A 15,631-nucleotide genomic window follows, 5' to 3' on the forward strand; every position below is an offset into this window, starting at 1 on the left:
GCAGTTTAAGATTCTTGGAGTCATCTGTAATGCAAAAAGCTTAACTGGTTTGTCCAGTCACCCAGTCATTATGTATCAGAGGTAGGGTTTGAAACAACTCTTCCTGGTTTCAAAACCAGTTCTTTAGCCACTATGCAATATTGTCTTTCAACTATTCAGAACAAAAATAATTTCAAATTATAATTTGGTGAGCTCCCACTCCTCTCAAACTTTGCTTGTTTTTCTTTAGAAAAATACATCTTACTAATTGATGTTATATAATGTAGCTCCAACACTGTATACCAGTGGTTCTCAAACTTTTGTTTTCAGTATCTTTATCCTATTAAAATTTATTGAGGATATCTCCAAAGCATTTTTGTTTATCTGGATTATATTTATAGACATTTACCATAATGGAAATAAAAACTATTTTTGAATTTGTAGACCCTCTAAAAGGATTTCAGAGATCCCCAGATTCTCTAGACCATTCTTTGAGAACTACTCCGTATATAGTAGTGCTCTTTTAAGGGAAAATCATAAGGAGCAGAATAAAGTACCTCTAAATGGCTTGGAAAAAGAAGAAGACACTAGTAATAGCTAATACATATAATGCCTACTGTGTGGCAGGTGCTGTGCTAAGTTCTTTACAAATCTTATTTCATTGGTTCCTCACTATAAGCCTGGGAGGTAGATACTATTATTATATCCATTTTATAGAAGAGGAAACTGAGACAGAGAAAGGGACTTACTCAGCATATTAGAGTTTGAAACTAGATCTGAACTCACCTTTCTGAATCCAGGACTAGCAATCTAATTACTACCTTACCTAGTTGCCCTAGAAAATGATTATAATAATAATGATAATGATAACAACAACAACTAATATTTATATAGTGCTTACTAAGTTCCAGACACTGTGGTAAGAATTCAACCATTATTATTACATATGATCCTTAAAATAACTCTGGGAGATAAGTACTATTAAAACCCCCATGTTATAGATGAGGAAACTGAAGCAATCAGACTTTAATTTACTCAGTCATATTGCTGATAATTTTCTTAGATCATATTTGTACTCTTTGTGGCTCTAGCTCCAATAGTTTATTCATCTCATCTCTAAGCTACCCTAGAGGATAACATGCTTAGAAAAGAGAGAAAAGTAGTTTCAGAGTTTGAATGTTTGAACAGCAATTTAGGCCCAGAAATCTAATAGATCTGATAAACTTTTCAATTCAAGTTTCCTCTTTTTTGTTTCCTTTTTCATTGCTAGGAATAATTTGGATAATATAAATAGAAAGTCATTATAGCATCTGACTACCATCCCTAAATTTATCGACCACATATAAATCCCTTAACTTTTGTGTTTTATAAACAAGTCAGTGTGTATACATATGTGCACATCAGCATAGTTGGGGGGCTAGGCATAGGTTCAAGTGCTGCCTTTGCTACTTAGCTGGGTGAACTTGGGCAATTTAAATGATTTTTTTCCTCTGAATCCTTCCAGTGAGTTGTAAACTATTCCTTTAGGAAGTCCATTCTTGTTATATTTAAAATTTTTGCACACACAAAGACCAGCTCTGAGATATTCTATATAACTGAGAGTTGTGGCAGGATTTGGCTGTTTCTCTACTCTTACTACCTTGGGTCCCTCCTTCAAAACTGGGCTATACCATCCAAGACATATGGAGGAGTAGGGGAGGAGTCTTTCCTCTGTGCTGAGGGAAAGAAAAGTGGTTTAATGTTTAGATAGTACTTCAGAGTTTACAAAACACTTACATGTGCTTCTGAATTTTTGGCTGTGAAGTAGCCATAGTTTTGAGATGAGGAGAGAGTCTCCCATTTATTTTGTCCCATTATAGGATTTTTTTTTGTCCCCATGATTGAATTTAGTGTTCCATAAAGAACTCTTGCTTTGGAGCCAGAAGACCTGAGTTTAAATCCTGTGTCAGACACTTAATAGCAATGGGATGCTGGAGAAAGTACATGTTCTGGACCTCAGAATCCTCATATGTAAATTGGGAAAAATGATTCTTGCATTAATTATCTAATAGGGTTTCTATGAGACATATACTTTGTAAGCCATAAAATATTTTCTAAATATTTCTTATTATTACTGCTAATTTTTAAACCCCAGATGCATAACTCGTAACTACTGTGATCACTCCAATTGTTTATTTAAGTTATTTTTTTCTTGCAGAAAGAAAACTTTGAAGAATCATAATTAATTTAAGTGGATTCTATCTTTAACTCTTTACTGTGTAAACATCTTGATTCATCTGGACAATCATATGACACAGAGAGAATATCTCCCCAAATTGAAGGGTTTGTGGAAGGTTGCTGAAGTTCATGATTTTAACTCACAATTTTTCACATTTCTAATTACACTGCAGCATTGGGGCTCAGCTTTGATATAGTTTTAGGTTCCTCTTGTCCAAGAAAGCTTCCTCTAATTCTGGCCAGAACACGGATCAAAAGAGGAGCTCCTCCCAGAGCTGTGATGAAAACCAAAGTAAGAAACTTTCTAAGTCATAAAACTAGAGCAATGTAGGCTAGGAACAGGGAAAGGGAGCGGATTGTAATCTCCTTGGCATAGTATATTCAGTGAGTTTTCAGTAAGCACAATTACCTGAATGCCCTCTGGGACTAGGTAAGGGTTCTGAGCTGGACAGTATTGAGGGGGAGGATGAGGATACTTACATTGGTCTAATTATAATATCTCCCTCCGAGGACAAAGCTGTAGGTCTCTGAGATCCTAGCTGCTCCTTGGCTCTAAGACTATATTTGTAAGACCCAATTCTCATTCATCCCTGGTATTCTGATAGGTACCCTGAATTATTAATTCTATTTCATGTCCCTTCCAAAACTACTGTCCAAATTTCATTGTATTCCATGAAGTTGGTTCCCCAAAATAATTTTGCAGGAGTTGAGCTAATATATTTTAAGCATAATGCTGTTCTACTTTTTAAATCATGTATTATAAGAAGTGGAAGAGACTTTATTTTTTTATTATAACTTTTTATTTAGATGTTATATGCATGGATAATTTTATAGCATTGACAATTGCCAAAACTTTTTTTCCAATTTCCCCCCTCTTTTCCCCCACTCCCTCCCCCAGAAGATGGCAGGTTGACCAATACATGTTAAATATGTTAAAGTATAGATTAAATACAAAATAAGTATACATGTCCAAACAGTTATTTTGTTGTGCAAAAAGAATTGGACTCTGAAATAGTGTACAATTAGCCTGTGAAGGAAATCAAAAATGCAGGTGGACAAAAATAGAGGGATTGGGAATTCTATGTAATGGATCTTAGTCATCTCCCAGAGTTCTTTCACTGGGTGTAACTGGTTCAATTCATTCCTGCTCCATTGGAACTGATTTAGTTCATCTCATTGCTGAAGATGGCCAGGTCCATCAGAATTGATCATCATACAGTATTGTTGTTGAATTATATAATGATCTCCTGGTCCTGCTCATTTCACTCAGCATCAGTTCATGCAAGTTTTTCCAGGCCTTTCTGAAATCATCCTGTTGGTAATTTCTTACCAAACAAGAATATTAGTGGAAGAGACTTTAGAGTTTATCTTCTCCAACTTCCTATCTTTATCCCTTTAAGAACAAAAATTATAGCAGTATCAGCTCACATTAATACAGCATTTATACAAAGTACTTTCCTCACAACTCCCAAGCATTAGATGGTGGAAATAATTTTGTTTCTATTTTGTAGCCAAAGAAGCTGAGGCCTTGAGAAGTTAAATGACTTGATCACATTTATGTTGCTAGTAAATATTAGATTTAGGAATTCTGACTCTGAATTTAGGATATACAAGTGATCATCCAACTCATGCTTAAACTCCTTCAATGAAAAAGAATTCAGAGAGGTTTAATTATTAAGAAAGTCTTCCTTATAGTGAACTAATGTCTTTAACCTTTATTTTATATAGCTTTTTAAATTAACTCTTAACTTTTAAAAATTATAATTCATTTCTAAACTTTGTTCATTTAAATATGTATTTTGTTGATGATTACTTGAGAATAAAAATAAATTTTACAAGAAATTGTAAACTAGATTATTTATAATCTGCAAATCCATGTCATTAACTTAATTAGTAACAAAAACATTCTGTGCTGATTGCCTACTTTTATACCTTTTTCCAGCTTTCTTGTCCAAAAGTTTATTGAACTTGCCCTTCTGTCAAGAATGACTCTATCTCAAGTCTTTGAAGAAATGTTGTGGTAAGAAAGAACAGAACCAATGTAACTCACTGTGACTCAAGGTATGGGGACACAAGATTTGATGGAATATTAAGGAGGGATTGGATATATGCTAGAACAGATTGTACCTGGCTTGCATCGGCAATTGCTACAAATTATTTCTTGATTTATTGCTTTGTTGATTAAATAGATTTTTAAAAAGTCCTAATAAGGCATATTAAATTTAAAAGTATTTTTTCCTGGAAGCCTAGTCATTTAATAGTCCAATACTGAGCTATAAATTTTATTTGAACTTAGCAAGTGTGGAGAAGAAGATTCAGGGAATGAAGGCATCACTAGATTGGAGACCTAGTGCCTGGAGGCTAATAATAATAGTTAAAAACTGACAAATAATAATAACTGACAATAGTAATAATAGTAATAATTGACATTTTTATAGGCTTTAAGGTTTTCAAAGTACTTTCTATCTATTATCTCATTTGTGTCTCATAGTATCCCTGTAAAATTTTTTGGTACTTTCTATATAAAGTCACTTATAGTAGAAATAAGAGTTGAGAGAGTAGTTGCCAAAGAAAAAAGATCTTTCATCCTCTTTGACTTTCCCTAGAGTTGTGTGGATGAAGACATATTTTTAAAAAGAAATGTTTTACATTCCCTGGTCTCTGGACACTCTGATTATTCTTAATAATCTCTTTCTTGTTTATTATAATAAATGTTGGCCCATTCATATATAGGTGGATCTATCCTCAAATTGGCAGATAGAACCTGCTCATATGTAGGGGGAAAGCTTGCATCAAGAACATAAGTAAAAAAATGTTTTGATGAATTAGAAAATAGTAAGAAAGCAATAATAATGAACCTGTGTAATGTGTTTTAGAGGAAGAAATGGCAAACTATCTATCTTTGCGAAGAAAACTTTAAGGACAGTATTAGCTTGCTATAGTCCATGGAGTCACAAAGAGTTGGATATGATTGAACAGCTGAATGACAGCAAATTAATGTTTCAGGCGCCTTCCTCACAAACACTCTCTTAAGTATTCTGATATTACAGAGAAGGAAAATGAAGCTCACCATCCTTAAGTAAATTGCCCATGGTGACATTGCCTATTAAGTGATGGAGCCATGACTTAAACCCAGGTTTCCTAAATGTAAATCAAGTAGTTAAGAATTCTAAAACAAATTAATAGGAGCAACATAGAGTATTTTAAATTCACTGACTATTTTTTATTCATTTTGTTAGAAAGAAAAAAATCTTTAACTCATTTATCACTTTATTAAATTTTTACTAAATTACTTTATAACAAGTGTTTTCTCATGAATTTCCTTACTTTGTAAATGAGAACCTTTTTCCCTTACTTGGGTTGGTCCATATGTCTGTTGGCCAATATGAACTTACACTTGTGAATGGATCATCGACTTGAAGCTATAAGGGAGTTCGGAGGATATCTAGTCCAAATCCTTTATTTTATAGTGAGGAAAATAAGGCCTATAGAGGTTGTGATTTTGAACTCATGCCCATTCTTTTGAACTGGTACCTATTCTTTCTTGGGGTAACTGGATAGTACAGGCCTGGAATCAGGAAGACTCATCTTCTTAAGTTAAAATCCAGCCTCAGATGCTTCCTAGCTGTGTGACTCTGGGCAAATTACTTAATCCTGTTTGCCTCAATTTCCTCATCATAAAGTGAACTAGAGAAGGAAATATCAAATCACTCCAGTATCTTTGCCATGAAAACCCCGAAAGGTGTTGGACACGTCTAATTGGACACAACTGAAAAACTGATTAAACAACAACTATTCTTTCTCTCTCCATGATGTTCCCTCGATAGAAGGAAATAATAAAAAGATGCTGTGGTAGAGTAAATGCTGGACCTGGTATTGCCAGCCTGGTTTCAAATCCTAGTTCTGCCATTGATCAGTTATATAACCTCAATCAAGTCATCTCATCTGTTCCAGCCTCATTTTATTCATCTATAAAACAGGACTAGTAACTCTTTCACTATTACTTTCCCAAAGTTTTGAAGAGGAAAACACTGATAAATCTTTTAAAAAGGTTTTAAAATGTAAGCTCGTGAAGCTGGGGCTATAATTACCTCTATTTTACAGATGAGGAAACAGAATCTGATAGCTGTGCCTAAGTTAGGGTCAGTCTGTTAGTAAATAGAAAATAAAACTGTTAAATATGTAATGGAAAAGTATTGAATCTGGAACTTGGGAACCTGGATTTAAGTTTTGGTTATGTTATGCTTTTCATTGGGCAAGAAACCACCTCTTTGAGCCTATTTCCCCATCCATAATATGCCTCAAAGAGTTTTTTCCCTAAGGATCATATGAGATAGGTGCTTTAGGTAAATGTAAGGAGCTGTGTGAGAGGTAGAGCTGTAATTCCATTGCAAATCTCTCTAATATCCCTATCTCTTATTTTGATACTTTGAAGATGATACTAATGTTATATTATTCCAAAAAGTTCTCATATTCCTAAGAACTCAAAATAACTTTTACATAATTGTGGTAATGTTAAATTTGGAATTACAAAGATCAAAAACAAAATTCCCTACTAAGAGAAATACTTTTATATTACCCAGTGATTAGAGAACTGACCTTGAAGACAATAAAATCTAGTTTCATACTTCTGACATATACTGGTTGTGACATCCTGGGCAAGTCATTTGAGTTCTTGATGCCTCAGACAATTCTCTAAGACTATAATCTGCAGAATTTTTAATGATAAATGCATGGGAAAGAATCTTTTCATTGACACACCTAAATACTAATGAAATCCTAGGTCCAGTTTTTTAAAAGTTAGCCATATAAATATGGGCTATTGTCATTAATTAACTCACTTTTTCTTCCAAGGACTCTTGAAAGACTCAATGAATGGAAGGTTTCAACCAAACCAGAGTGGCTGAATTTGTCTTCTTGGGACTTACAGATAATTGGATGTTAGAGATGTTATTTTTGGTGTCATTCTCAATCACCTATGTGCTGACCCTGTTTGGGAATCTCCTTATAGTGGTCACCATCATATTCACCCCACGTCTCCACACCCCCATGTACTTTTTTCTCAGTAATTTGTCCTTCATTGACATCTGCCACTCATCTGTCACAGTCCCCAAGATGCTGGAGGGCTTCCTATTGGAGAGAAAGACCATCTCTTTCGATGCTTGCATTGCACAACTCTTCTTTCTACACCTCTTTGCTTGTGCAGAGATCTTTCTGCTGACTATCATGGCTTATGACCGGTATGTGGCTATTTGTACCCCTTTACACTACTCCACAGTGATGAACATGAAGGTTTGTGTGCAGCTCGTTTTTGCCCTTTGGCTGGGAGGCACTATTCACTCTCTCGTGCAAACCTTTCTGACTACCCGCCTGCCCTACTGTGGCCCCAACATTATTGACAGCTACTTCTGTGATGTGCCATCTGTCATAAAGCTGGCATGTACAGATACGTACCTCACAGGGGCACTTATCGTGTCCAACAGTGGAACCATCTCCCTTGTTTGCTTTCTGGCTCTGGTGACTTCCTATACAGTCATCCTGGTCTCTCTCCGGAAGCAGTCGGCTGAAGGACGTCAGAAGGCACTCTCCACCTGCACAGCCCACTTTATTGTGGTGGCTCTCTTCTTTGGACCCTGCATCTTTATCTACACACGGCCAGATACTAGCTTCTCTATTGACAAGGTGGTGGCTGTGTTCTACACGGTTGTCACCCCTTTGCTGAATCCCCTCATCTATACTTTGAGAAATAAGGAGGTGAAAGGTTCTATGAAACAACTCAGACAGCGTCAAGTTTTTTTCACAAAAGCATTTACATGAAAGGACTGGCGAAGTGAGATAATAATGAGATAATAAAATCCAAGGAAAAGGAAGTTTGGAATTAGGGGCAGAGGGAAGCTCTGTATATAAGGAGGAAATTTTTTGTTAATTACTAAGCAGGGTGATAGCAGCAGAAAGACTTTGAAAAACTGAAAGTGTAGTGTGATAACAAGAGTATTAGTTTTGAAGTAAAAGGATCTGGGTTGAAATCTTATCTCTGTTGCTAACTACTTGTGTGAACCTTGTGTGCTGATCATTTAGTTTTTCTGTATCTCAATTTCCTCAGCTGTAAAATATGGAAGTTGGATTAAGGGACCTCTAAATTCCTTCTGGGGAAATTAGGTAGAACAAGAGATATACTGTTAGCCCTAGAATTAGGAAGACTCATCTTTCTGAGTTCAAATCTGACCATAGTTATTTAATCTCTGTGTGACCCTAAGCACTCATCTAACACTCTTTGCCTCAGTTCCTCATCTACAAAATGATCCAGAGAAAGAAATGGCAAGCTACTCTGGTGTTTCTGCCAAGAAAACCCTAAAAAGAGGTCATGGAGAAGAGAACATGAGCTAGAGAAAGAAATGAAAAACCACTCTAGTGTCTCTGCCAAGAAAATCCCAAAAGAGGTCATGGAGAGGAGGACATATCTGAAAAATGACTTAACAACAACAAAAAAAGTTTTTTCTAGCTTTAAAGTCTTTGAATTTGACCAATGGGAAGTATAATTGTAGCAACTAGTAAAATTTGGAAATGAGATTTTAATTCACTACCAACTTCCCACAACAGGTATAGATGCTTAGCAGTCATTATTTTGAATAATAGGATCATAGACATAAATTTGTAAGGGACTTCAGAGAACATTTGGTCCAATTCCCTGATTATATAAATGAGAACCTGAGGCCCAAAATGGTGAGAATGATTTACTTATGGACACACAAGTAGTAAGAATAAAATCAGGTCCCTAGATTTCAAATCCAACACATTTTCCACTATCCAATGTTTAATCATTAACAAGTTAATAAATGTTTGCTGAATAAATGAATGGACTTAGAACAAATTCTGGTGATACAGAGCAAAAGCAAATATAATTCCTTTTACTATGGAACTTACATTCCAATGTAGGAAATGTGTACAGCAAGTAATCTGATGTAAATTATACATATATAATCATGTAAAATATGTTTCCATATTGTTGTGAAAGAAAAATCAGAAAATAGGGAAAAACCATGAGAAAGAAAAAACCAAAAAGCAAATTAAAAAAAGTGAAAATATCATCCTTCAATCTGCTTTCAGACTCCATAGCTCTTTCTCAGGATGTGTATGACATTTTTCATCACAAGTCTTTTGGAATTGTTTTGAATCACTGCACTGTTGAGAAGAGCTAAGTCTATCATAATTGATCATTACACAATATTGCTATTACAGTGTTCTCCTGGTTTTGCTCACTTCAATCAGAATCAGTTCATGTATGTCTTTCCAGGATTTTCTGAAATCTACCTGCTCATCATTTCTTATAACAATAATAACCCACTACATTCATATAACTTGTTCAGTCATTCTCCAATTGATGGGTATCCCTTCAGTTTCTAATTCTTTGCCAGCACAAAAATAGCTGCTATAAATATTTTTGTACATGTAGGTCTTTTCCGCCTTTTTATGATCTTTTTTGGTATACAATTGGATCAAATGCTATGTACGATTTCATAGCTCTTTGGGAATAGTTCCAAATTTCTCTCTAGAATGGTCAGATCAGTCCATAGCTTCACCAATAGAACATTATTGTCCCAGTTTTCCCACAACTCAAAAAACATTTGTCATTTTATTTTTCTGTCATCTTAGCCAATCGGAGAGGTATGTAGTGATACCTCAGAGTTGTTTTAACTTGAATTTCTCTAATCTGTAGCAATTTTAAATTTGACTATAAATAGTTTTAATTTCTTCATTTGAAAACTGAAAATTGTTGATGTTCAATTGTTTTCATTTATGCATGATTCTTTGAGACTCTATTTGGTTTTCTTGTCAGAGATGCTGAAATGATTTTCTATTCCTCTTTCAGTTTATTTTATAGATGAAGAAACTGAGACAAACAGGGTTAAGTGAACTCCCAGGATCACATAGCTAGTAAATGTCTGAGGCTGGATTTGAACTCATAAAGATGAGTGTTCCTAACTCTAGGCCTAGCATTCTATCCACTTTATTACCTAGCTGCCTATAGGTGTGTGTGTGTGTGTGTGTATGTGTGTGTGTGTGTGTATGTGTGTGACACACACATACTTACACAAAGTAGCTATAATGTAACATATCTTTAGAGAGGAAGGGTCCAGAAGCTGGAAGGAATGAGAAAGGCTTCCTGTAGGAAACAGCATTTGAAGTCTTGAAGGAAGCCAGAGGATTCGAAGAAACAGAGGTAAAAGAGCATTCTGGACATGATGCACAGTCATTGCAAAGGCATGGATATGAGAAGAGCGTCGTGTGTGAGAAACAGCAAATAAGTCAGTATTGCCTGACAGTGGAGTTCATGGAGGGAATTAATTTATAAGAAAATTATACATATAGGAAGGTGTAAGGTTATGATGAGATTTAAATGCCAACCAGTAGATTTTATATTTCACAATAATGTATTAGGGACCCGGTTAAGTTTGTTGAGTAGAGGGTAGGTGCTGAAAAGTTCATATTTATCCTTTAGGAAGATAACTCTGGTAGCTGGGTGGATGATGGATTGGAGTGGGAAGAAACTTTAAGCAAAAAGGACAATTAAAATGGTATTATTAAAAAGCCAGGCAAGATGTGATGATAAGGACCTGAATTTTGGGGTAGATGTGTAAATATAGAACAGGGGAATACAAATTATGTTGTCAGGAAATAAATGACAATGTTTGTCAACTAATGAGATCTGTAGGGTATATGAAAATGAGAAGCTAAGAATATGACACCATTCCTAAGTATGATTGGATTGGAGTAGAGGACTAGTACCTAGGAGATGAGAACACTGAGGAATTGGGAAGTGAGTTTGTTTAAGGAAACAAACATTTATGTTGAAATTCTAGGGTATGAGAGCAGGAGTTAGGATAGAAAGAGAGACTGCAAAGGTACTAAATTCATTGAGAAACTAGGGAGAATGTCCTACAGACAATATATAAATGCTACTAGGATCTGGATTGGATAACAAATTTGCAAAGGATGAATCTCAGGGAGAGATTGCTGAGTGATGGTGGTAATAGGAGAATCTGGAAGTGGAGATAGGGAGCAAGTGTTCCACTTCTAAGCTCATCACTCCCAGATTTTATTTATTTATTTTTTATTAAAGCCTTTTATTTTCAAGACATATGCATGGAGAATTTTTCAACATTAAGCCTTGCAAAACCTTGTGTTCCAATTTTCCTCTCAACCTCTACCTCCTTCTCTAAATGGCAAATAATCCAATATATGTTAAACATGGTAAAATATATGTTAAATCCAATATGTATGCATACATATTTGTATAATTATCATGCTGCACAAAAAAATCAAATCAAACAGGAAAAAATGAGAAAAAATAAAATGCAAGCAAGCAACAACAAAAATAGTGAAAATACTATGTTGTGAACCACACTCAGTAACCACAGTCCTCTCTCTGGGTATACATGGCTCTCTTCATCACAAGATCACTGGAACTGGTCTAAATCATCTCATTGTTGAAGAGAGCCATGTCCATAAGAATTGATCATTGTATAATCTTCTTGTTGCCATGTACAATGATCTCCTGGTTCTGCTCATTTCACTTAGCATCAGTTCATGAAAGTCTCCTCAGGCCTCTCTGAAATCATCCTGCTGGTGGAGAAAAAGATATTTTAACTAAAATTCTCCACTTGTTCTTTAAAAGTATGTATTCAATGAAGTATGTATTCAATGTTCATATATAACACTAACTCACTAATTTCTGGAAAAATAGGCCCACTAACTCTCATCTATTGAATATTGTCTCTACAGCATGGAGCACCTTATGGAATAATTTCATTCCTGATAATATACAATGAAATAACTCTTTATTCTGAATTAACAAATACCAAATTAAAAAGAGTATTTACATATAAATAGTATAATAGAAGAGTAAATAAAACAGTGGATTTCTATTTTGCACAAATATAAAATAAATTCAGTGTGAAACTTTCAGTTGTTCTAACTATAATATTTTTAGGGTTGTTCTTTTGTTCTTTTATAAGTATTTTTAAAAAGACCTATTTTCTTTCCCCCTCTACCCAACTTTGTCCTTTCCCTTTTTCTTTCTCTTTTCCCCTTCCTACTTTTTCCCTTTTTTTCCTCTATTCTTCTCTCTTCCTTACTTCCTTTTCCTCTCTTTCATTCTTATCCTTTCCTGTTTTTCTAATTCTCCATGTCTCTCTGTCTCTGTCTGTCTCTCCCTTTTTAGGAAAAAGAACAGCAAAACAAAGCTCTTATAACACATATCATATATGTCTTTAGAAGATTGTTATTGTTGCATATCTTCCAAAATCCCTATGTATTATTGGGATGAAGAAGGCCATGGTCACTATTTTATGTTCATATCAACTAGTAATTTATGTTGATTTCCTAGAATTAGAGGCTTATATTTCCTTATATGCTCTATTTAACATTTTAGAGGTGCAAAAAGGCCTAGATATCATCTAGTACAATACCATATCCTATCTCATTTGGCTTTCCAGTACCCACCACAGGCCCTTGCAGATAGTAGAAGCTCATTATATAGTTGTTAAATTAAAAAAAAGAATAAAATTAATAAAAGTGCCCCAGGAGGAATCATTTATTCAGAACAACTCTTATTTGCAGATTCCCTTCTGCTATGACTATCCAAATCCTCCCTGTCCTTTAAAGTCAACTTTCTGAAATCCAATCTTCTCAATGAAGCCATTCTTAACTATAAGAATCATGAAATTACTTACTATGTCTCATTTACCATGTCATTTTATTCTTATACACCACAGCTTTGATTTGTGGGAAGAATAATAAGCATTATTCTTTCTGTTTTACAGATGGAGTATTCAAGACCATGAAAAATTAAGATTATAAATTTAAGATTAGAATGAAATTTTCGGTCTTTAGATTCCCATCACATTGTTCTTTCCACTAAATGCTTCTATTTCCCTTAATATGACAGAGTGGGAGCCCCTATCACTATGACTGGCAAGTTTTTCTCTGATCTTTTTGTTCAAATGAAAAGCATTTGAATGGTTCTATTCTGGTCTATCATTCTCCCAGGCATGAAGTGTCAATAATTTTTACTTCTTACAGCATATTCTGCTTCTGACTTCTTCTGTCTATTCTAATACTTAACATGATAGTTCAGATTCTTATTACTTCCTGCTTTGGCTAAGTCAATAGTTTTCTAATCAGTCTCATCACCACATTTTCCCTTTTTTATTCCCCCTCCCAATTTTCCTGCCTCCAGGCCTTTGCTCCTAATATTATTCCAGTTATGTAACTGCCTCCTGAAATACTGTCCATTATTTCAATCTCTCTTCCCCGATTCCCCAAATAGAAAGTGAATTCTTTTATCTCCAAACTCTCATAGTACTTTGTACTTTCCTAAACATCTATTCCATTCTAACATAATTTTTTTTATCTGTGTCAATTATGTGAAGGCAGATATGTATCTCATTCCTCTTTTTATTCTTCTCAGTGAATAGCACATAATTACTCCTCAGTATATGTTGAATAATTGGTTGAAAAGCAAATAGCATAAGGGTTGAGAATAATTTTCACTGTTCTTCTTTCCCTTCTTTTCTCCCAGTTAGCTTGTTCAAGGCATTTTTCATGTCCTCATTCCTCAGAGTGTAGATGATAGGATTTAGAAGGGGGGTGACAGCTGTGAAAAACACAGACACTACTTTGTCTTCAGGAAGGCTGGTGGAAGGGCGGGAATAGATAAAGATGCAGTGTCCCAAGAAAAGGGTGACCACTGTGAGGTGGGCTGCACAGGTTGACAGGGCCTTGCGCCGACCTGCTGAAATCCGCTTCCTCAGAGACACCAGGATGACAGCATAGGAGACCACCAATACTACAAAACAGACCACAGAAATTAGTCCACTATTAGAGACAATGAGGATCTCAATGATGTGGGTATCTGTGCAGGCCAGTTTGATCACTTGAGGTACATCACAGAAGAAGTTGTCAATCTCATCAGGACCACAGTAGGGTAGTTTGATGGTGAGGGAGGTCAAAGCTACTGAGTGGATGGTCCCTCCAGTCCAGAGGGCTGCAGCCAGCAGCACACACACCTTCCAGTTCATCACTGTCATGTAGTGCAGTGGGTTGCAGATGGCCACATAGCGATCATAGGCCATGACTGTGAGGAGAAAGATTTCTGTGCAGGCAAAGAGATGCAAGAAGAACATCTGAATTACACAAGCATCAAAGGAGATGAGCTTCTCCTCAGACCAGGTGTCTACTAGCATTTTAGGGACTGTGACAGTAGAGTGGCAGACATCAATGAAGGACAAGTTGCTGAGGAAAAAATACATGGGGGTGTGGAGTCGACGATCATAGATAATAGTGATGACAATGAGGATGTTACCCATCAAGGTCAGGATATAGAAAATGAGAAATACTGCAAATACAATCATCTGCACCTTCTGGTTGGTGGATAGACCTCGCAACCGGAAATAAGTCACTGAAGTAAGATTGGACAGGATAGCCTCTTCCATTCTTTTTTTGAGTCAATCTGTCAGAGTTAAGAACATATTAGTACTTATTGTCTAAAATATTGTGTGGCTCAGAATGGTGAATGACCACCATGGAATAAAAAAAGCTGGAGATATCTCTAGGAGCAAAAGGAAGGTTTATTTATGTTTTTGTGAGAAGTGGACCATCCTCCAGTCAAACAAGCAATCAAAAGGAGATGGCATTTTAGGGACAGGTTTAACAGTTTAAATAATCCCTAACACAAATACCCTTCCCACCACTGACCCTCACCCTTATTAGCTAATGTCTTACATTCTAAATGAGGGAACTACCCAGGAAATTGAACTTTGGCCCATAGGTACATAGTTGCCCATATTTGATTGAGGTAGGAAGAAAATGATGTCATGGAAGAATAGCAGGAAGGGGAAGTAGGTATGTCTTTGGGTCAATGCCCCAGGACTACCTTCAGGTCTACTCCACCTCTGAGGAAGATGAAGCCCTACTCGATTTTCACAACTGTCTTTTAGAGATCTCACTCCATCTCATTCAGTATTAATTTGGATAATTAATCACATACCAACATAAGTAGGTGGTTAATAAAAGCTTGTTGATTGATGAATTGATACTGTTTTGTATTGTTGGTTTATTTCAATCATATAGGTTTTTTCTGCTTAATTAGGTTATAAGACCTTTGAGAAAAGGAAGAGAAAGAGTTTTACATTTCATCTGCATCTCCCTATTCCCAAATCCTACTTTTGCCTTCCTTCCTTCAATTCATTCTTCATAGTATTGATAAATCAATCTGATAAAAACACAGATTTGATCATGTCATTTCTCTATTCAAAAATCTTCAGTGGTTTTGCTTAGTAGATATTGCTTAGTAGATAAGACACAAACTTGTTTTTTTAGCAGGGAATTTAAGTCCCTCGATAATCTGGGTTTTATATTTTTAGGCTTATTTCAT

The 15,631-nt window shown here is 35.5% G+C and overlaps 2 protein-coding genes across 2 annotated transcripts; one reads left to right on the forward strand and one right to left on the reverse strand.

The window, feature by feature from the left end:
• Positions 1-7,071: 7,071 nt before the first annotated feature.
• LOC127547095 (olfactory receptor 1509) lies at positions 7,072-8,013 on the forward strand. Its single transcript, XM_051973931.1, has one exon. It carries the CDS (start codon positions 7,072-7,074, stop codon positions 8,011-8,013), a length of 942 nt encoding a protein of 313 aa, XP_051829891.1.
• Positions 8,014-13,745: 5,732 nt separating this feature from the next.
• On the reverse strand, positions 13,746-14,690 carry LOC127547097 (olfactory receptor 4E1). Its single transcript, XM_051973932.1, has one exon. It carries the CDS (start codon positions 14,688-14,690, stop codon positions 13,746-13,748), a length of 945 nt encoding a protein of 314 aa, XP_051829892.1.
• Positions 14,691-15,631: the final 941 nt, after the last annotated feature.

This window comes from Antechinus flavipes, chromosome 2 (assembly GCF_016432865.1).
Source record: "Antechinus flavipes isolate AdamAnt ecotype Samford, QLD, Australia chromosome 2, AdamAnt_v2, whole genome shotgun sequence".
In the NCBI taxonomy this organism is placed as follows: Eukaryota; Metazoa; Chordata; class Mammalia; order Dasyuromorphia; family Dasyuridae; genus Antechinus; species Antechinus flavipes.

Excerpts from the sequence above, each read along its gene's own strand:
- LOC127547097 (XM_051973932.1), bottom strand. The coding sequence starts at position 14,690 with ATGGAAGAGGCTATCCTGTCCAATCTTACTTCAGTGACTTATTTCCGG.
- LOC127547095 (XM_051973931.1), top strand. The coding sequence starts at position 7,072 with ATGGAAGGTTTCAACCAAACCAGAGTGGCTGAATTTGTCTTCTTGGGA.